Source organism: Pelecanus crispus, chromosome 1 (genome assembly GCF_030463565.1).
Source record: "Pelecanus crispus isolate bPelCri1 chromosome 1, bPelCri1.pri, whole genome shotgun sequence".
Lineage (NCBI taxonomy): Eukaryota > Metazoa > Chordata > Aves > Pelecaniformes > Pelecanidae > Pelecanus > Pelecanus crispus.
This window is the reverse complement of record NC_134643.1, coordinates 222597006-222619174: the sequence shown is the minus strand read 5'-3', so window position 1 is coordinate 222619174 and position 22169 is coordinate 222597006. Positions and strand designations below refer to the sequence as shown.

General features: G+C 40.2%; 1 protein-coding gene across 4 annotated transcripts in view; it reads right to left on the bottom strand.

The window, feature by feature from the left end:
* TENM4 (teneurin transmembrane protein 4) overlaps window positions 1-22169 on the bottom strand; it is a 342594-nt gene that overhangs the window by 202140 nt on the left and 118285 nt on the right. For 3 of the 4 annotated variants that reach the window (XM_075727611.1, XM_075727613.1, XM_075727614.1), the window contains 3 exons: window positions 10638-10890; window positions 5358-5456; window positions 3036-3271 (listed from right to left, as the gene is read on the bottom strand). In XM_075727611.1, coding sequence (XP_075583726.1) covers window positions 3036-3271; window positions 5358-5456; window positions 10638-10890 — 588 coding nt within the window. The remainder of the gene's footprint in view (window positions 1-3035; window positions 3272-5357; window positions 5457-10637; window positions 10891-22169) is intronic. The other variant, XM_075727612.1, reaches the window with a different exon arrangement.

The following is a 22169-nucleotide window of genomic DNA, read 5'->3' as shown; positions in this document are numbered from 1 at the left end:
TTTGTTTGGCATTATCTCTCCAGACCAGTGACTCAGCCCTGTAAAACCTTCAGCTTGATCACAGTGTTGACACATGACACCAGGCGTTCGGCTTCCATGGACTTCTATTTATGCTTCCTCTTCTCTTCTTTGAAAAAGCCCAGCAAGATAAATGAACCTCAGACTATTAAATACCATAAAGACTTCCATAAAATAATGGAAACTCTGCCTTTTAGCCTTAAAAAAAGATTTAGCAAGTGCTTCAGATGCATTTAAAAAATTAACTGGCTTCAGCAAAGAACTTCTGAAATGACCCAATGCCTCGTTGTTTCCATGCAGCTCTGCCTGCCTCAGATGGTCGCCCATCACAGTTGTGTCTCAGCATCTGTCACACAAAAAGTGTTGCCAATAGCTGAGTCCCTCGTGGATCTCCTGATGTCTCTAGCTCCACACACTTGTACAGGTAGGTAAGGCCTGCAGTGGGTGGTTTTTAATACCTAAATGGATGACTGTAACGTGCCTGATGCTGTGAAGAGCATCCTGAAGCCCTAGACATTACTCTGGAGTATTTCCACTAACTGATCAGTGTATAAAAATATAGAATAAATGCAAGCCACTGCCATGGGACCTGATCCAAAGTCCCTTCACTTAAATGGGAGTCTTTCCAATGACCTCAGTTTGCTTTGGAGGATGAAAATGGTCATTAAAAAGATAATTTCTACGGTTGTTTTAACTAACAAGACCAGGTGGAAAGTAGCCAAGTTCCCAACACTCATGAGCTGTTATATAGATAAGACCTTCTTACTCATGGTTAAATTACACCTTACCACTCAAATAGTCCCCCTGGCATCAAAAAGAGCAAGATACTGCTTAAATGAGGAAAGGTATCTGTAAGAAAATGTAACTACCTAAAAATAGGGGAAAACCCAAAAAACTGGAGGAAAAACAGTAATTTGGTTTGCAAATAGAACAGGTTATTTAAAAGAATGAACAAATTCCTGTTAAGAACTGCATAGTTTTTATCAGAATGCAAAATATCTCAGCTTAACTTATTGCAAGTACAAACATTTTGACTCCCCGATTCATTTTTTTTTCTTTTGGGTTAGGTGATACAATTCTCGTCTGCAACTTGACAGGATGTAGAAAATAATTACAAATGAAAAGGTTATTCATAATTTTTAAATGAGTTAATTAGTAAACCCCGCCAGAGTCACTCATTACAGTAATTAATAATTGATTATACTTGAAATTAAACACAATTTTTCATCAAAATCTAATTAAATATCAGCCTTTTTGCTTGTTGATTAGAACACTGGGTCTGGTAGAGACAATCTTTGCTAAATATGTTTATGCTGAACTGAACCATCGAATTTGATTTTTAATAATTGATAGTTCCTTTAGAAATTAGTAATTATGACCCATAATTACAGCAGTTCAACCTGATCAGCATTTCTGGCGCCCTGCCAGCCATCCATGGAGCCTGGCAAATGCCACAGAATTCATCTGAATGGGGAAAAAAGGATGGGAGAGCACTCAGTGGACCTACCTTTTAACCACATTAACTGTGATTTTAAACAGGAGCCTGATCTTTTCAGAACTCTGAAAAAGGTTTTTGCGTTGGAGACTACCGAATGGCAAGCCAAACTCTTCTCAATCTATCAAACGGCACACACCTCCTCCGTCAGAATTAACAGGCACCGCTATTCTGAGTTATAACGATAGTCCTCTGACACACTGAGATAACGTCCAAAGGAACCATGTTCAGGGCATAAGGAGAATACCAGACAAATGAGAAAGGCGAGTCCAAATGTACGTAGCAAATGATGAAAATTGACTGCATATTTCATCAAACTGCTGCTGATTTAATGTTGGTTAATTAATCATTCCTGCTCCTCTTACAGGAGGCATAAAAGTGACCAGAGTATGATGCAAGGCAGGAGTGGAAAAGTATCAGTCATTAAAGAAGTGTACATAAAAGGAACACAGGAAAAGCAATCCTTTGTGGTAGTGCTAGTTATATTCTTGTGACATGAAAGCAAAAATCTTTCGATCCAGGTTAAGATTTGTAATTCTAACCACAACCTTTTATAGATCATTAGTGTACAGGAAGTCACAGTGAAATCAAAAAGATTCATTTGTGCCATGAGAAATGGGCTTTTTTACCTATGATCACATCTGTAAGTGTCTGACAACTAGAGTTTGCACCACTGACAGTTTAAAATAGAAGTCTAGGAATGGAGCTTTGTAAGACATTTATAACACAAATATCAAATCTAACTGAAGAAAAACTAATGGTAACACCCCAACTTTACAGGCTGAAAAATACAATTTTCACTTCTAACAGTTCAATTACTTTTGCAACAAACACTGAGAACGCTTTTTGCTTTTTTGCAATGAACACTGACAACCCTTATAAACCAAAGAAATTCAGATCATGCACAGCTCAAGAAAAATCCATTGCTTCTCCACCCAAGTAGGAAAATTTCCCTGACTCCCCCTACTCAAAAAAGGCCCTGTTGGACCACAATCTAAACTCACTCCTTCTCCATCCTTCTGGTCACCCTATGAACTTCAATATCATTGGTTAAATGGCTAGGATTTGCCACCGAAAGATAGAATAAAACCAGATTTTTGCGTGTCAGGATCTTGGTTCTGACCCTGCTCCCACCAAAGTCAACAGCAGAGAATTTCCACAGACCTGGATGTGACTGTGACTAGGACATGGACCTCACTGCCTAGTTTAATGGGCTGTTTTTAGAAAACCTGGTGGGTTTGTCTCACTCCAGGTACACTTTTCCTCTGCAGAAAGTAAACAGTGCATGCCATTGAAGGGAGCTCAAGATATGACTCATGTCTTAATAAGTTCTTCTGGCTCTTGGACATGTGTTAGGCTCCCTACCATACCACTGCAACCTCAATTAAGTCAACAGAGGCCTTATTTCCCCATTTTACTCTGTACCGCGATCTTGACCCTCTGGTTCCCAAACGTTAGCATTACAGGTGGGTTTGTAGAGAAATGAAAAAAAAAGCAGAAAAACCCACAGAAATAAGCTTACCTATGAAATATGCCAGCAGGATCACCAGTGTGACTGAGATGACAATGGCACTCAGAGCAGCGCATTTCCAGTTACAGTACTTATAGGGTTTCTTCAGGTTAAAGGCAGGCCTAGAGAAGGTACTTCTGGGAAGGGGCCTAGGGGGAGGTGAGTACACAGTGCTGGATGTCAAGGGATATCCCGGCGACGTTGTACAAAAGAGGGGAGAAGTGCCTCCAGGTTTGAACAGGAAGTGCCTGAGGGAAGAAAGACCAACAGCAAGTGACTCCTCACACAAATGGAAGCTGAGGGAGACGTGGGGTGGGAGGATGGCAACTGCTGCCAGGACGAGGAAAGCAGCTCCACACAATGCTGGCTACGGACATGGATGGCATGCACGAAAGAGAAGAATAAAAATCAAAGGCAAGTCACACAGAGTAAAGGAAAACAAACCAAAACAAAACAAAAAATCACAGGACCAACAATGCCACAGAGAACCCTTCAAGGGCAGGAGTCCCCTCTGTGGAAGAGCTGGCGTTAGAGTGAGATGAATACCCCAAGCACAGCTACGACAGACTGGTGGCACGGGCAGCACCGGGGGCCTGCTCACGCTCCCACAGAAATGCCCTACGGAGACTGAAGAGGAGAGTGGGTCAGATTGAAGAGGGGAGGGTGTTTACCAATTCATTGATCACTGCATGAGAGCTTTTTTTGTATGGCATTGGTGAATGGAGATGGGGAAAGAGAGCTTAAGCCATTCCATGGCACCCAAATTGTCACAGAGGGGAATATTCACACTGACCCCGCCCAACAAATTTAAGCATCGGACAATGGCATGGCTAAAAGCATCAAAGCCCAGAATTCAAGCCCTGTGTATCGCTAGCGGGGAGAGGCACCTGCTTCCAGAAAGCAGTCCAGAACACCTCAGTTTGATGCCTACCTTTAAAAAGTGTGAATTACTGTCAAAGGCAACAGCGTTTCCTGTCCAGTGACACATTGGGAGGCACCATATTTTGCCCGTTACTACAAACGCAGCCTGAGAGCCAGCCTATGAGGACCTTGTGTGAGACTCATGAAAGTCAGTGCAAAAAAAACCTCACTGCAGTCCATGAGTTCCTGAAATGAAATGTCCCAATGGGAGTTCTCTCCATGGGAATCCTAAATGAAAAACCTCATTTCGGTGGGACGTCATGAAGTACAAGGCATCCAAATTTCGGGAATGAAACATGGGAAACGGATCTGACTCGTCTATCACCATGCTGACGTAAAACAAAAATGCAGCTTGTGAGGACTGAGAAACAGCCCCAGTGCAGTTTGCACCTTCTGCCATGGTTTATGGGGCCAGATTTGCAGCCAGCGTAAATGCAGTCAGCATGGATCCATGGGAGTCAGTCAAGCCAGTGGATTATACCAGATGAAGACGTGACTCTATTTTCCCCTTGAAGTCACTTGTGCAGTCACAGGGGGAAATATCACATGCAGAAATATCACCATGCAGAAAAGCCACTGATTCGTGCAGTATAAAGTAACACATAATTCTCCAAAATAGGTGTTTGTATTATTACAGCCATGGTTTTATTGGCACTCTAAGCATGACTGCTGAGCATTAGAGAAAGATTCATTATTTCTGCTAATGCTCTACATCAAAACATTAATTTTTACAAAAACTCAGATACTGTCCTGTGTTTTGGAAAGTATTTATTTAGACACAGATGTATCTGTTCTGAGCAAAGAGGTACCTGCAGCATTCCAGTACACCAATTAGATCTTCAGTTAATGATGGCTACCAAATTAGAAATTGCCAACAGAAGGTCAGCAGTTTTGGCACTAAGTGTCAAGTTAAAAGTTGCTTATAACTTAAAAGTTAAGTGATCAAAAGTTACGTAAAGATGCCAGAGTGGGTGGTTAAGTCAAAATCAAAGGCTTGGCTTACATACACCACCAGCAGACACTTGTAAGATAAGGTATGTGGAAAATACCAGTTTAAGAATGAAGTATCAGGCTGCCAGCACAATAATGGTTTAAGATATTTATGAAAATTAAACTAATCTTAGTTTATATGGGATTTAAAATTGCTGTAGGTACTTCTTACCAGTGAAATGACTTTCAAAACAGCAAAGGAAAAAAAGCAAATGGCATGCTGTGGCTCAATAGCATACTAATGAGTCTGCCATTAATATGTACAGGACACAGTGCTCCAAGCCCCCTCATTTTTTTAAAACCATCTTGGAAGAGGCCAGCAATGGTGTTCCCCTTAAACATCATTGATAGAGACCAAATGCTTTCATGCAAGGATCATAATGACTGTACAGTAAACAGGAAGACCACGTAAGTGTCACATACCCATCATTGTAAGCACCGTCATGTCGAGAGGAGGTGAGAATGTCCATCTCAATGAGGTTGTCCTGCAATGTCTCTAGGAATGTCTGCTTTGCTATGTTTCTACATACATATGGAAACATGAATGAAGCCAGTGAGTCATGCATATATGAAGTGTGATCTCATAAACCACAATGGTTATAGTGCAGTTGTGCATGGAATTAGAATGATGGACCATATATTTATATGTATAAGATGCTACACATATACATATATAGCTTTTAAGAATGTTCACTTCTCTCTATATACACTATATATATGCGTATACACACATATAAGCACAGACGCCCATGTGCATGTATAAAAAAAAGTTGATGTCTTTGTTCATTTCACATTATTTATTTCCAGTGACACATGAAACCTTCTGAACTGCTGGATTCAAAAGACTAGATTTCAATCCAGCACAGCTGTAACCTTGTAATATTCCTGCATCCGTGGTACTGCTACTCTACAAAGGCACAGCACAGTATCTATGTCCCACTGTGGCCAATACCTTGGTAGCACAGTTCCACCTAATGTCCTCATGGATTTCCAGCGAAAATCTGTCACTCCTTCGCCTATGTTTCAGTTTTGCACTTGAGAACTTTTTAATTACCGATTTGATTAATTTGTTTTCCTTTGTGGAACAATAACTTGCTATTTAGAGGTTTCAAAATGCAAGTTTTGCTCAATATGAGTATTGCAAATAAAAGTCTCTCAGTGATAAACAGATGGAAGCTGGAGAAAGTTTATGCTGTAACCCAAGATCCAATACCAGAGTATTGACTGTAATCTGGATAATGCAGGCAATAGGTGAGTTTCCTAGGGCCTGCTCATGAAAAAGCCTGCTTTTGGCTTTGCACATAATAGTGGTATTTTGCAGTATCTGGCCTCCTCGGTATGTACTTTGATGAGTCACATTTTGACCTATACATGCTAAACTGTTTTGTACTTTTTGAGGAGCATAGCAGGAACATAAAGAATTAAGTCAGAGGCACAGCTGGAAACAGACTGTGTCTTTCTCACCTTCAGGCTTGTTTCTCAAGACCTGGCAAAAGAACTTTCTTCCCATCTTTTTTAAAACAAAAAACCAGTCCTGATTCTGCCCATGTCTGTTTTCAGCATCAAAACTGAATGTAAGCCTGAGTGTGAATAAATTCCCTGGCCAAACCTAGCAAAAGGAACACAACAGCATTGAGACACTTAATCACTTATGCAGGATTAAGCGATTACAGGATATAAGTGACATGATGTGAACTCAAATGAGAACTCCTCTGTCAAAGAAACTGTATTCAGGTAGCATGCTATACCAAGAGAAACCAGCCCTGTCACATTATACAGACCTTGATATTGTCCCTTCTAAAATGTCCTCAACCTTAACTTTCATTTCTACTTCCTTCTCTTCCTGCTGCTAATGCCAGCACTTGTTTAGCTCAGCTCACTGCTTTTGGAGGCCTCTGGGCTGCTTTGACAGAACAGATCTACTCCTTGATCTGAATGAAAGTGACTCCTATTCATAGCTTTGGCATAAAGTGGATTGTCATGCATGAGCTGTGTGCCATAGCACTTGAGACATCAGTTCATCCCCAAGTGTTTGCAGCTTCCTCGCATTCCCTGGGAATGCAGGAAAGGTTGGATGTTGAGTTCAATGCAAAAAGCAGCAACATATATCCATGCACTGAGCGTTTAATGGGTAAGAGGCAAGGCATCTAGCAACACACCAGTCAATAAAAGTTCATCAGTAGTTAAAATCCATGTCAAATTGGTTCCATGAATTTAAGTTGTGGATTGTCAATAAAACTTATAATGTATGTATTTGTAACGGAGAGGTCGCCGGGTCACCGAGGTGACTAATGCATGACTGTCCCCCTCACTGAAGGCTGGACAGTCTGCTCCCTGGAGATTACCTGTGAATTGCTGCCTAGTTACAAACCACTCTCCCTTCTCATTATGAGTTGTGGTGGCAGAATCTGACCTTACATGATTACCACATGAAATTTCCTGTGAATGGAAGTCTCCTGAAAGCTGTTGGTTTGTCAACTAAATGTCCATCTAGTCAGCACTTATTTGCTCCTGCAAGGTCAAATGTAAAGGAACAGGCCACAGAAGAAGGAATAGTGAGGAATAAATATGGGGGGAACTGACTTACCTGTCAGGAGTGACTGCTGAGCAAAGATCTTCTCATCACAACCTTGATAATATATTGCTTTTAAAGCAACAAAAAAGGGAGCAGACAGGAAAAGAAAGAGGAAGAAGGAAAAACAGAGAAAAGGGAGTAAAGGGAAACTAATGAAAAGAAGGGAGAGAAGAGGAGGGGCTCTTCCTCTTGCAAGACACAAAGTTCTTAGATATAGGATATGCTTATTGTGTCAGTTGTAGACTCGTGCTACACATCTCTGCTTGCCTTTGCATTACAGTATGGAGATTTCCAGGCAGTGACAAATTGCCAGTTCTGAATACTGCCTGGAGTCCACGGCAGTCAAAATCAAGTCTCTTCAAACTCTGGGGTACTTAAAATCTAGAACTGTAGGCACGTTTCACAGCCTGTGACAATCCCTGTTTAAAAGATGTAGCTTTTTCTTCATGTTTTCTCTCTCTGTTGACTAATATGGGATTTAAAAAAAATGGATATTCAACAGAAATACAATTCCATTTTTGACATGAGATTACTATAATCTCCCATTGCTATACTTCAAAGGCCTTAATTCTTGGATTAATGTCTCTTGGTCAGGATTTATCTTTTTTACATAGTGGACATTTTATTCCGTAGGTGGAGGTCTTTTTTTGGTTCTAAAAATCTTTGCAGTGTGGAAAGTCAGCTTCATGGAAGAGGTGGAATTGGGCATCCAAGTTTGCTAAACAGCTCTGAAGCCTGGGTTTTTATGTCTACATAATTCCCACTGAAGGAAATGGAAGACCTCTGCATGTCGGAAGACCAGAGTATTAGAGTAGAGATTTGTCACAGATTTACTGATCATCTATGCAGCACAGCCTCTTTGCATTATGACACCATTATAACACATTTTATTTTCTTACTGTTGTTTAGTGAAGGAACAAAAGCCTGCCAGTCATGCTCTGTAAATGTATTCATTTGCTATTTAGCATAAAATTACACATTCTTTTCCAACATGTTCATTGTCTGAAGGGACACTGGGCAAAATTACACCATTCTAACCACTGTGTCAAAAGCTGCAACATCAGTCTCAAAATGACCTGTTTTCTACCTAATTAATAAAATGGTTAAATAGAGGATCAATTACAAATGTGACTGATTTGTAATGCAAGTGAAATCATCAAATGATGCAGTAAGGTAGACCTCCAACATCCAGTCTGGTTAACAGCAATAATATGGGCAACCCAACTTGCAGAAAAGAGTCTGCTTCAGATCTTGAAAAATTTTCATTCACAATAATTTTGTGGAGGAGAAATGAGGACACTCTTTAAGGATGTACTCATTTACAATTTAACAGGCGCAGTCCAGGACTAGCCAGATAATTGTTCTGTCTATGAACTCCTGCATTTATTAAGATGTGGTAGGGTTCTCTCTCCATCTCCCTCTCTGATTGCCAACAGAATTGGGAAAATGGGGGCAGAATGTTTTCAGCAAAGACCTTTTATCTCTGACATTCCTCCACTGATCCAGCAGCAAGGACGTTCCTTCTCAGTTGTAAACTGGTGGGTTCTGAGAGACTCCAGTCAGACATAAGGATGTCTTGGCACTATTAAAACAGTATATTATCTCTTCTCCAAAGAATTCACAACCTGGTTTAGAAAAAGGCACAGGGCTTCCTCCAGAGTTATAGAGGATTATTCACAAAAGGGCTGCAGGAGTGGGGCCTAAGTATTTTTTAATATGGTTTTTTTTTCCAAAAGAAATAACACATAAAAGTCACTGCTTGGGTATATATGCTCAAGAATTAGTAACACAATATAATTACTGAAACTGTTGCCAAATCACACTTGCAGTACTTGCTTATAATTTTCTTTTAATCTTTTGGATCCAGCTTCTTAGTTGGGTCTTTTTAATCAAGCAGTCACAGAGAAATTAATTATCCTTAAATGCCATAAAATGTTAGACTGAGGTCTGTTTTGAAAATTTCAGAGGGCCAGCAGACATAGCTCATTCTCAAAAAGATCGACAGGTGCATTCATTTTTAAAAAAACATTTTCTTAGCAGAAGCTGGCAAAACTGGGTACATTTTGTCCCAGGATACAGACGCAGCTACCATGGATCTCAATGAGATTCCCACAGGCAGTGATGTAACAAATTTGGCCCCTGGCTCAGTTTTCAGCTAGTATATCTTTTTTGCTGTCTAAAATCTTTCTTTTTGGTTTGAGAAGGTAAGACAAATGAGGGAAAAAAGGCAGCTAAGTGCACCATGTTAGGCCTTGAAGACTTCTCTCCAGACTGAAAAAGATACCATGTATGGGGGCTAATGAATCCAGCATCTCCAGTGGTTTCTCAGTAGCAAAGGAAATGGTGAAGCAAAACCTCTGGAGAATGGAAAAACTGAGTTTCAGGTGGGACAGCAAGAAGTAGATGCACTCACCATCAGACGTGAGGACTGAGGCTGAGGGAATATGACAACTCCCTTTTCCAGAACCTACACAGAACCTAAACAAAGCTATGAACTGGAACAACTTAGTGCACCCTTGTCACACCCTTCGTGTGTTGCATAGGTGGAAAAGAATTTAAGAGGTAAATGGAAACATCATTAATTGACTGATGCCCTGGTATCCAGTGTTTCATGCTTGCTGGAGCAATGTTGTAGGATAGTAAAATGCAGCAGCCGACCTCTCCTCATTAGGTAGAACATGATCAACCTTTTCTGAATGATGTACTACAAAAGTATCTGCTTGATGAGGTACAGCTAGAAGGCTAAATCTTTTCAATATATTGACTGATTTCAGTTTGTTAAATAGGATATTGATTTATCCTACCACATAGGAAGAAAAGACATTAAAGGAAAATAAAAGAAAGAAAACCAAGAACATTTTAATCTATGATCCTGATTCCAATTTTAGATGAGGAAAATAACCTTATGAGCAGCTGTTAAAGACAATATTTTTAGTTTATGAAAGAAGAGCAATTTCCTCTTCTCCTAGTCCAAATAAAAAGACAGAAGGAATAATAAATACAGCTCAAAATACATAAGCCAACCAGTTCACAAACTGAACAGCTAGCTCTACAGACTCGTGTATTTTCTGTAACGACCTTAGCGCGCACAGTCAGAATGTTGTAAAGTACTAAAGGAAATGACCTACCTAGTCTCCAGTGGGATGTTACTGTTAAGTAACCAGTTGTCCTGAGCATGGGCTGGCTCTTGAGTGCTGGCTGGTTGTTCTCCAGAAAGAGAGTGGTCCGTAGGAGCTGGGCTAGGGTTGCTGCGTGGTGTGAAGTTCCCTCTGTTTAGGGAATTGATGGAGGCCGCGTGATGTTGATTTGGGGTGTGAGCATGTGATATCGGAGGTGGTGGAGTTCTAAGTCTTGAATGATTTTGAAGATTTGGAGGATGATCTAAAACATAAGCAAAATATTTTTAAGGTTCATGATTTGAGTTGTTCCACACTGCACTCATTTATGTGCAAGCACTTCTAAAAAGTATGAAGGCTGGGATGCCACATATCCTAAATCAAACTCAAAAGGGTAACATAGCCTTGTTCTATAGGCTTTAATGACACATGCATTGATCCCCCAGCCGGCTAGAAAAATAGTTCAGTTTCATGCACAAAAGTTATGAAAGCTTAAAGCACTGTGAAAAGGCTGTCCTGACAGCCAAGTTAACTCCAATGAACAACTGCAGGTTGCAAACTGCAATCTATCTGTGACACTGGTTTGTGATAAAACATGAAAAATACAACCAGCCCGGACAGATAACACTTTAGAGCAATTTTATGATGGATATACAGCTCCCTGTGAAGTTTGTTCTGCCTGTTTTGCCAGAGAACTTTCAATAGTTAAGGCAACAAGAAGACTGAGAATACATTTAATCATAGACTGAGTTTAGGGAAAGCCATAAAACTGTGTCAGGGTTATACAATTTAACAAAATCCAATAGTTTGTATTGTTAGAGATGTACTCAAACTGAGTAAAAAATGCATGTGGTATAAAAGCTGAGGTGTCAGGAAAATGAAACAACATATGGTGAAGAAAGACGTAAAGATCAGTGATACGGCTACTTTGAGTAAAACTCAAAGTGTTTGTTAGCCAAGAGGGAGGTAGATTAAGGAAGGCATTTAGGAAAGACCAACCTAATGCTGATTATATTGGTATTTTTAGGGTTTTTAAAAATAACTATCAAGGGTTTTTTTCACAAGTTTTCTGGAAACAAAGAACTAGAATATTTGATGGAACTGGAGGGAGACTGACAGTTCAGCATACTGGATATAGAATCATAGAATCATAGAATCGTCTAGGTTGGAAAAGACCTTTAAGATAGAATCATAGAATCATAGAATCATCTAGGTTGGAAAAGACCTTTAAGATCATCCAGTCCAACCATTAACCTACACTACCAAGCCCACCTAAACCAATCAAGGGTAGACTAGACTAAACCATGTCCCGAAGTGCCACATCTACCTGTTTTTTGAATGCTTCCAGGGATGGTGACTCCACCACCTCTCTGGGCAGCCTGTTCCAATGCTTGACCACCCTTTCCGTAAAGAAATTTTTCCTAATTTCCAGCCTAAACCTCCCCTGGCGCAGCTTGAGCCCATTTCCTCTCATCCTATCGCTAGCTGAATGAAATACAGGAAACTTATTCCTCTCTGATTTTAGTAGGTTTATGCTTGTAAGTCATTAATACACACCACTTACCTGATGCCTTATCTGAAAAAAAGTATACTGTATCAATCTAATACTTAGTAGACAGAATTCTGTATCATGAAAAACTAACACTCATTTATTCTCTAATTAGAGAGCTCAGAACTGAATGAACTGTACACAGTCCTAAATTACAATGAATGGCATCAAAATTACCATGATATTTAATGACACTTTTGAAATCTGGATTAGGACTTGGATTCAGGAGAGGAACAGGGAAGGCATTTACATTATCTCTGTAGCCTCTTGGATATTTAGACACATAAGATAAAATATAAAGATGTGTAATATACATCTCATCCCTTCCCTCCTCACCCTGTATTGACACACACTACCTTACCATCAACTATGGCTGATTATACTAAAACCTTAGGGTGGCTGAGGTGATCTAGCAAAAAAATTGGTGGTGTTAATTATGAAGGTGCTGCTATCATGTTTGAACGTGTATCTACATCTGGCTTTGTTAGGTTAGACATGGGACCATGGGTATATATTCCATGGGGAGAACTGAGTGCTTTTAGGGTCCCAATCCATTTTACCTTATACTCTGAGAAAGGTCAGAGGAATACCGTAAAAGTGCTGTTCTCTCTATTGTATATCAGTACAACAGGGAACAACAAGCTCAGAAAAAGAGGTCCATACTGGTCATCTACATTTGGACAGACAGATTCTTCCCAGGAATCTAATGGAGTATTCAGAAGTCTGACTTTTAGCAAAGCTCATCCAAAATTAATAATGCCATACTGGACTCTGATCTAACACTAGTTAGCCCTGAAAAATTCTGTACATCAGCCAGCAAACTAAAGAGAGGGACAGAGCAATGACCATGGACTGTATGGACAAGGGATATTGGAACCAAACCAGGTTTGAGCTCAGCTCTGCAGCACCACGTGAATCGAGGCATCCAACCATCCTTGGACTGGGTATCATTGGGGACTGCCACTTAACTGAAGCCCTGACCATGGAGGTAATAAAAACAACAACGGAAGAATCCTACTACTGGCTTAATTACATTAGTGACTCATTTTCCCACTCAACAGACAGAAGCCATGATTGCTTGGCTAAGCCCCTTTCATTGACAGGCAGAAGGAAGATGGGAAGATAGGCACAGAACGCACCAACAACTGCAGTCTCGGTAACATGTCTCCTTGTAGGCAAAGCAAGATTGGAACAGTTTATTAATTCCAGGCTGAGGGAATTGAACATAAATAGAGGATTTCCATTTTCTAGGGCTGTCAATCTATCACCATTCTCAAGAATTTAATTCATCCCAGAGAAAATGACTTGTCTAATCAGGAGCAACATACCAAAGGTTTCCAAGACCAGTTATTTGAGTTTTCATTACAACTAATGCCTGAGATAAGTACTCTGCACGAACAGGAAAGGGGAGCAAATGGGTGAATCCTGGAATATGCAATAGGTGTCTTGTGAAGTTCTCCTGCTATCGGTTGACTTTCCCTACTGGAGACGCCATTTTCAGACTGTGAGTCAGAGCTTGTTTCCAAAGATCTGTTATGTAAATTCCAATTTACACCCTATTATTGCAGACACATTGCAGATGCTATTATGGATAATGCTTTCAAATCAAGTAAAAATGTGTCATTTTCATTCTCTATTTGCATACCCTCTGCGATTTCTTTGCTAAGTAAAGACAGCACATCTATCTTACTCTGGTCTATGTGATTTTTTTCAGAGGATTTTATAGCTTGTATTTCCTTTTCTGACATTTAGGTAGTTTTTCCTCTCAGAATATTTTTAATTTTATTCATATGCAAATTCTGAACATTTATGTCATGTCTGAGCATTACTGAATTTAATATACCTTGACTAGGATTAGCAACTATTTCCCTTGCCTTACTATCTTTTTTTTCTTCTTCTCAAGTTAAGGAACATTAGAAAAAAGGTGTAGATGAAAGCACAAGCTATGAAATCTTCCTACTGAAAATTACTGCAGCTGTGCAGGACTTTCTTGATGCAACAAAACTGCTGAGGTTCTTACCCTCTGCAGCCACCAAAGATCCTATGGGATTTGCGAAGGATAACAGAAGCCCACAAAGCAAACTCTTTCCTGATTTCCTAAAATTTCAACTGTTTCCTTACTTGAACATGCTCTTTTTAAGTTGTTCCATGATGTCTGAGTGATATTAAGTGTGTGGTTACATTTCTCCACAGGAAGGAGAACCTTAATGCTGGCTGCAGTGGCTCTCTTACATCATGTATGGTGCATGTATCTTACACAGTGGGAAAATGCTCTGATTATCCTGCTCTATATTATATATAAATACTGCATATTTATAGCTGCTTAGGCAGCATGGAGTTTTTGCAGATCCCGCCACATAGGTGGGATACAGGGGAAGTCAGATACAGCTTTCTACATCTAACAGCAAACCTTTTTTGGGACAAGAGTACCACAGGAGTTCAGAAGACTTTATAGAGGAGCAGGACATCGTGGCCTCTGCACAAATGGTATGAGGTTCCCCAAGACCTTTCTTAAGCAACTATAAGATGGCTAACTGTGACTATTTGTAAGTTAGCTTACTCAAAAAGAGATAATTTTCAACATTTTCCTTCTTTCAGTTTTCCTCTTTGGTTTCCAAAAAGACACAGAGTTTATCATTCCCTCTCTACTTCTTGTTGGAACGAAAAACCTGACATATGCTATTCAGAAGAACCAGCTAAGCTAACAAAGTACTGAGGAATAAAACAAACACCCTGTAAAACACCTCCCCTCCACGCCTCCAAATTTCTAATAGTCTCCAGAGTCAGGCAACACAGTTTATGGGATAATTTTTGCCTTGAAGGGACAGCAAAAGAGATCTGTCAATAGCAAAGGAGCCCTCCCAGCCTTAGATGCCAGGTGCCAGTGAAACAGAGTCCCAGAGATAAAAGCTCAACATTTCTAGAAGATAGGCTGGCACTGTGGAAGTCTAAATAGCTTGGAACCTAATGAATACCCCTGTAAGTGTCATTTTCTTTAATGGGTCTCCAAAGTGTGTCAAACACGAAATATGTCAGTATTCAAATGTAATGAAACACTGGAAATCTGATTGCGAAAAACACCAACAGAAAACAAGTTGCCTTTGTGTTGCATTTTTTGTTTGTTTTTTAACATTAAAATGTCATTGACTAACACTGGCTTGGTAACCACAGATAAAGCAGAGCTGAAAGATAACTCAGTTAATGAAGCTTGTACTTGGCACATATTAGAGAGCCTTGACAGAATCCTGTGAATGAAGAATTGAATAAATGTGAACCATAAAATATTACCAATGAGGAACTAATATGACAAAATTTGAATAAAAGGTCTGAACCCCATGTTCTTTTTCTTTCCCTTAATCTTTGATGAGTAGTACTGTTTTGAAATTAGTCTGTGTAACAATTACACTTTCTGATTCATTAGGTTTTGGGATTGTGTTCAGGGCAAATGTGCTAACCTCAGAGTGAAAAATACGTTCTCGTCTTTTTTTCCCAGCTTCTCCTGTTCCTCCACACATTTGTCATTTGTATGTCTGCTCATATTCAGACAGCCTGATGGCTGACTGGTGTCTGGGTTAGGTACAGGAAATATTTCTCTTTACTCACTGTATATAGTGCCAGGTGGAATGAATCACTCATTGCTCCCTTGAACTTAAACTCCACAGTAGCTGTGATGACTAACTTGGTAGTGTGACTTTGGGCAATTGTGCTTATCCCCACACACAGAGAATCCCCCCCCCCCATTGCAGGGGAAACAATCTTTTTTAAAATAATGAACTCTGCATTCAACTGACAGAGCAGCTAAGCCTTGCTTCGGCTCCAGGACCATGTTTCAGTCTGCTGCAGATGTACGCTCACAGCACTCACACCACCAGCCAGCTGAAATTACCTTCATAGGCTCCCTGTCCCTTTGGGTGCCACTGGGTGTGGAAGCTGGGGTGCCACCACTCATTAACCAGATGAGCCACCTAAGGTCAGGTGAGCTATGAAAGACTGAATTGGGTCTTCCCCAGCACCCTTTGTAGGGGGCACAGGGAGTTTGCTGTTAAAAGTGAGACAGCCTGCCAGAAACAGGCTCCCTGTCAGACGCATGGCAAGCCAATGACGACATCTGCAAAATGAAAAGCAAGCAGAATATTTAACCCCCAAGTTGGTAGATAATGGAAACATATGAGGAGAAAAATCAGAACGGGAGATGTTGTCTACACAGAAGGTACCTTGGTGGCTTCTGGTGACAGCCAGGACCAACTGCAGACCAAGCTTTTCTCCCGTTTGCATAGCATCCAGCTGAATGTGCAACATCTGGACTGAGCTGAAGCAATGTGCAAAGGTGGCACCTCTGTCATACCAAGCAGGTCCATCTCAGGGTTGTTATTGATATTCTGCAATCTAGAGGAGATTTCCTCCTTCAAGGAATGTCCTACAACAGGCTCTGTCTACATGGGACAGTCAGGCAGTCTAACGAGGAAGCCACCTCACAGGATGGTGATAGAGATGGAGTGAAACAGGTCACTCAGTATTCAGATGATTTATCTGCGCAGAGGTGTCTGTTTTCCCTCACTAACACTTAAAAACTGGAATTAATGGTGCAATTTGAGTAACTGAATCTCTCCTTAAGAAGCATATCCACTGAATTTGACTTAAGACTAGCTTCTCCTACCATCAAAAGGAGTGTTTGTACCATGCTGTGAAATACATGGTTTTTGGTAGCAACATCTTGTGCTGCTGTTTTTCAAAATGCTAAGCCACAAAATGACACTGAATCACAAACGAAAACAGAGAACTGATGTATAATCTTCATTAAGTAACAAAACAACAAGAGGAAAGCTACCTTGATGTTTTTTTTATTTTAAGTAACAACATAATAGGGAGCTGCTGTTCCATCAAGGACTCTCGCCAGAGAAAAGCGTAGTCCTCACCATGCAATTAAAATCAGCAGTGTGTATGTCCTGGTTCTAGAATGTATTCTGGTTCAGCATCTTCTCAAAGTTGAGCTCTCTGAATCCCAGTCTTTACAGCCCAGTATCTCACTGGTACTTTATCATGCTATATGCAGACACGCAACTGACTGTGTTATATGAGTGATTAAGAAAAACCTAAGAAAAACCTTCCATGCACACCTGTATTGTAAATTTGGTGCAGTCTTTTGTCCAGAAAAGTCCTACAAGCTTTGGAAATTATTTAATAGAAAAAAATAGCTATACAGATGTAAATAGTTTTGAGTGTTCCTCTAAATGTGCAACTTGGACATCCGATTTGCAATAACCAGTGCTACAATAAGTGGATACCAAAAAAAGATGCCGAACATAAACGTAATGAATTTTCACGACAACACTACCTACAGTGTCCCCGTGAATGTCTCCAGCCACCATCCATAGCTATTTTAAATATTGTTGGTAAAACTACATATACCAGGGCCAGTGAAAAAAGACTCTCTAACTATCAAAATCTAAACTTGACCTCCAGCAGTGTACAATGAGTAAAAAATGCAATAATTTTTCATCTTGCAAACAGACTGTAACCAGTAGCAAGTGGAAATGGAAGACCCAGAAACCACACAGCAGATAAAATGGCACCTCGTTACTGATAGACAAGTCTAGGCTTTATAAACTATGAGGACTTCACTCTGAAACATACTTAAGTAACTTCATTTGTTTAGGTGAACAACATCAAAAATCAGGCCCACCTAGATGGTATATGTGCACATGTAAAACTCGTTGAAGCTCCTCGATAGCTGCACAGATTAACACTTCATTGGTTTTACTGTTTATAGGAAACAACAGGTGCTCCAAATCAAGACCAAACAAGCCATCGCCTCTCTATTTTTCTCATCAAATGTGTACATTACATGCAAACTTTCCTCTCAAGTGCCAAAGTGCCTTTGCAAAAGCAAAATATTGACTTTTGGGTTTGAAATCAATTTTTTGTTTGATGCTAGGCTGTCAAGCTTTGGCTGTACATAGTCAACGAGAGCTCTGGGTGGTTGTTTTTTCATCAGCATGCATCTGATTGAATTGAACACCCTACAAGTAATGCTTTTAAAAAGGTCCATGTCACTGTCAAAGGATGATATGCAGACTTTTAACCCATGGTGTTCATTATTTAACTTAATAGAAGGGAATCACAGACTAATAAAATCAGGGCAGAGGATTACTATTTAAACTCTGACAGTTTATGAAGAATCTTTGCCTTAAACACAAAGGAAAGCGGAAAAAACCCCAGAATATCTGGAAGAGTGTAAATTAGTTACTTAAATTTAAATAACATATTTAAGTTCTTAGATAAGTTACTGGAAACATGGGAAAGTAGCCTCTACAGTGCCCAACTAAGCAAATTTTCTTGCAGCCCTGGAGACTCTGGATTTTCTGCTGGGTTTACTGCAAAGGAACACCTTTAGCTACCCTGATACTATACACTGGAGGCAATGGTAGCCTTTGAAGGCTCAGGCTGTTGAACTGCTGGCCCTTCTGGTCTAGGCATATAAACAAACAAGCAAACATATATTTCTCTATATAACAATGCATCATTACAGCTCCTTCCCTCTCAGAAATACCCCAAACATAAAACCTGACTGCAAGCCTTGCCACTCTGGTGAGACGCTGCAGTCACCCACATTGTGCCCTCAGCCCTCAGGTCTGGCTTCTCATCTCTGGAAACCCATAATTACAACTCTCTTAATTTTCAGGAGGATGCTCAGATCGCTTTGTTGTGCCGTTTTGACAGCACTGACGGCTTCCATGAGCTCCCTTCCAGCTAAGTGACTGAGGATAATGTACCTCTGCTGCATCTGAATGGGGGACAGCACCCTAATGTGAGGGAAGAAAATCCATTGGCTTGAGCAAAGGATGGTGTATCCGTGCTCCGATTTTGAGCTGCTACAAATTGCACTCCTCAAATGTTTCTAAACATGTGTGCCTAAAACTGTAACTTACCTCCTGAAGAATTGGGAGCCTGCAGCTCTCTTTTCTAAGTAAGAGATGTAGGAAATCAGTACTTCAGAAAATGTGTGCCTTTTTTAAGTGTCAAAAGGTATATTCAGTTCCCCATGTTTTATATATTGCATTGTATGCTATATAAACCCTAAAACTCATCTGCGGTCAGCCAGGATATCCCAGTGGCTGGGGATTAGGCAATGTCTATGCCACTTGGATGATCACCGCTCCCAAGTCTCCTTTCAGTGGTGTCCAACTTGCACAGGCTCAGCACAAGCAGCTGGCTGCCATCCCTCATGCATAAAATGCCTGGAGAAATGGAAATAATTCAAATTTGCTGCCCCTCCCTTCCATGTTTAAGAAACACAACTTTTCTCACACCTAAGGTTATCCTTCTTGAAAGAAGTGTGGTGCATTTCTCTGATGTCTGCAGTTTATTGACTTGAGGCACTGAGGAACTCTTTTGTAGAGAGAGTTTAACCAGTTTCCCTGCGTACACTGTCTCCTGTGTTGGTTGTGTGGTTCTTTCATGCAGTAACATATGGAGACAAATATATAAGCAAACAGAAAGCCACACAGTTCAGCCTTGTCCAAACCAGACATGATTAGCTGGTATAGTTACGCTGGCAAATTTCTGAATTGTTTGTGTAAAGCAGTTCCCCAAACTAAAGTACATCCGCAAAAGATGCCTTTGGCTGCTGTAATAGCAAATAAACTCAGGATTTTGCCAGCACAGCTCTGTCAAATATTGTTGGCTTCTTTTTTCATATACCTATATTGGAAAAGCTTTGAAATATAGACCTGATCTTTGCCTGTTTCTCCCTAAAAATAAAATGAACAGTCTCTATTTTGCTTACGCCCTTCAAAAAACTTATCTAAACTACAGCACTGTTGCGACTTAGCTGAACACAAACAAACAGGGCTGGCAGATCCCCAGCTCCACCAGCAAAGCTGACTATTTATAGTAGCAGAGGAAGTAGTCTGTTTTATATATTTTTTACAATGTTGTTAGCAGTGATAATCCAGGGACCGTCCCTTTGCAAATATGAAGGGATACAACTTCCATGCAGTTCGCCTGCAGGCCAGGACCAGGTATGCACTCTTAATGGTCAGGGTGAATGATAAATAAGCTGCAAAAACATTTTAAAAATTTTCTGTATTCAATGTTAACTTGCAAGCTTTGGGTCTGGATTCCGACCTCTGAGGGGCATGTAATTCCCAGAGCCACCAGGGAGTCGCACAGCACAGACATCTGAGGGAGGGTTTTGTCCTTTTCTTTTTTGTTTGCCCACGTCCCAGGCTTGTGAATGAACCAGCCTCTGGAAACGCACAATTCCATTATTTCACAGCAAAGCGCTTATGGAATGTGACATGATGTGGTGTAGCACAATGCCAACAAGCACTAATGATTTTAATTATTTACTCTAGAGAAAGAAATGGGGAAATTTCATGTTGGCAGCAACTGAAATAAACTATTTTAAGTCTTTGCCGGCAAATGCAGATTTTTTCATGACTTTGGATCAACTTCTCTACATGCTGCCAGCCAGGTGCCACCAAACAGAGGCACTGCACAGTACAGAACTAGTTCGCCCGTTTTTCCTTTCTTAACCCTCCTTACCCCATCCTCCTTTAATTTTTTTTTTTTTGCTGCCTTTAAAGTTTTAACAAAGCCATTTCTGTTAAATACCTCCAAAGTGCAACATAAACCGGTGACAATTCTATCTGACAGCTGCGACTGACATGATGTCTGTCACAGTGATTAATACCTACGTCCCCCGCCCCATCCACTGCCCATACAAAAGCTGACTGATTTCCTTTGGTGAAAACCATGGGTGCAGTTAAGTGTAAAATCTCTCTGCACAGGTGGAAAACCTTATTCCCTTTGGCACAGGAATCTGATTCGTGAGAGCTGGGCTCCATGACCTTTCCCTTCAGGTTCTATTTGACATTCTCGGGAGCATGATGGCAGAAGGCTGCACTCCAAATAATTCTGAAACAGACATAAAACTTTTATATTTTTATTAACACTTGAAGAGGCCACTAAAAGAAAATCAAAACTATGAATCTGTCAAGACACCCCTCAGCAATGCTGCACTTTGTTCACAAAAGTACCATGATGGAAGGGCAATGTAGTTTATCCGATATGTATGTTTGTCTGTCTATTCATAATGCCTCCACCCCTCAGTATCTCAGTACTAATTAATACAATCCCTCTGGCAACACGCTTCTGAGAGGAAATATTCCTGATGAGTCTCATTTAAGGTTAGTCTGATTTATCACATTCATTTTTTTTTACTTCTATGTTTTATGATATAAATCTCTAGCATGTAATAAATATCAACAAAACTATAAATACACATACACCTAAATATTAATAGATCAGACATTTCTACGTGTTCTGATGTTTTTACCCTATTATGCTGAATGTACCTTTGTATCTGTCTCTGCTTTGTTACAGATAGACAGATGCGTACAAACATATACAGTGCTATAGAGACAGAAAAACCATGTTACAGTTAAAAGATTTTGATCTTCCCGCTCTTAACTTTTCTGTTACTCTACCAGGAGGTATTGCCTTCACTGGCATCATACATTAAAGTGATGCTGGCCATCAACTTTCATCTTGGAAAACGGGCTAATTTAAAATGAATAAATAAAAAGGTTTCTGGTAGAACAAAAAGGCTGCCCTAGCTTTTCTGAAAAAAATTGCAAAGAAGTTGTATCGGAATTATTCTTTATTATCCTAGTGCTTATTGTGGTTTTCTTCAGTACAGGAGAAACTGAGAAAAAGCACTGTACCAGGCTATACAGCAGTTATTGTCAAGTGCAGCAGACAGAAAAAAGTCTGAAAGAGTCATATCTATTTCTGCAAGTCATACTTCGTAGACACCAGTCTACAAACTGCCCATGTGTGAAACTGCCACTGGATTACTTACATGCTAAGTATGCCAATAGGAAGATTTTCAGATGCACGAACAGAAGTGAGGTACCATCTCCTATTTACGCCCGTGGCACTGTGCCACCCCGTGACATCTGCGACCTTGAAAAATTCACCACAAACATTTT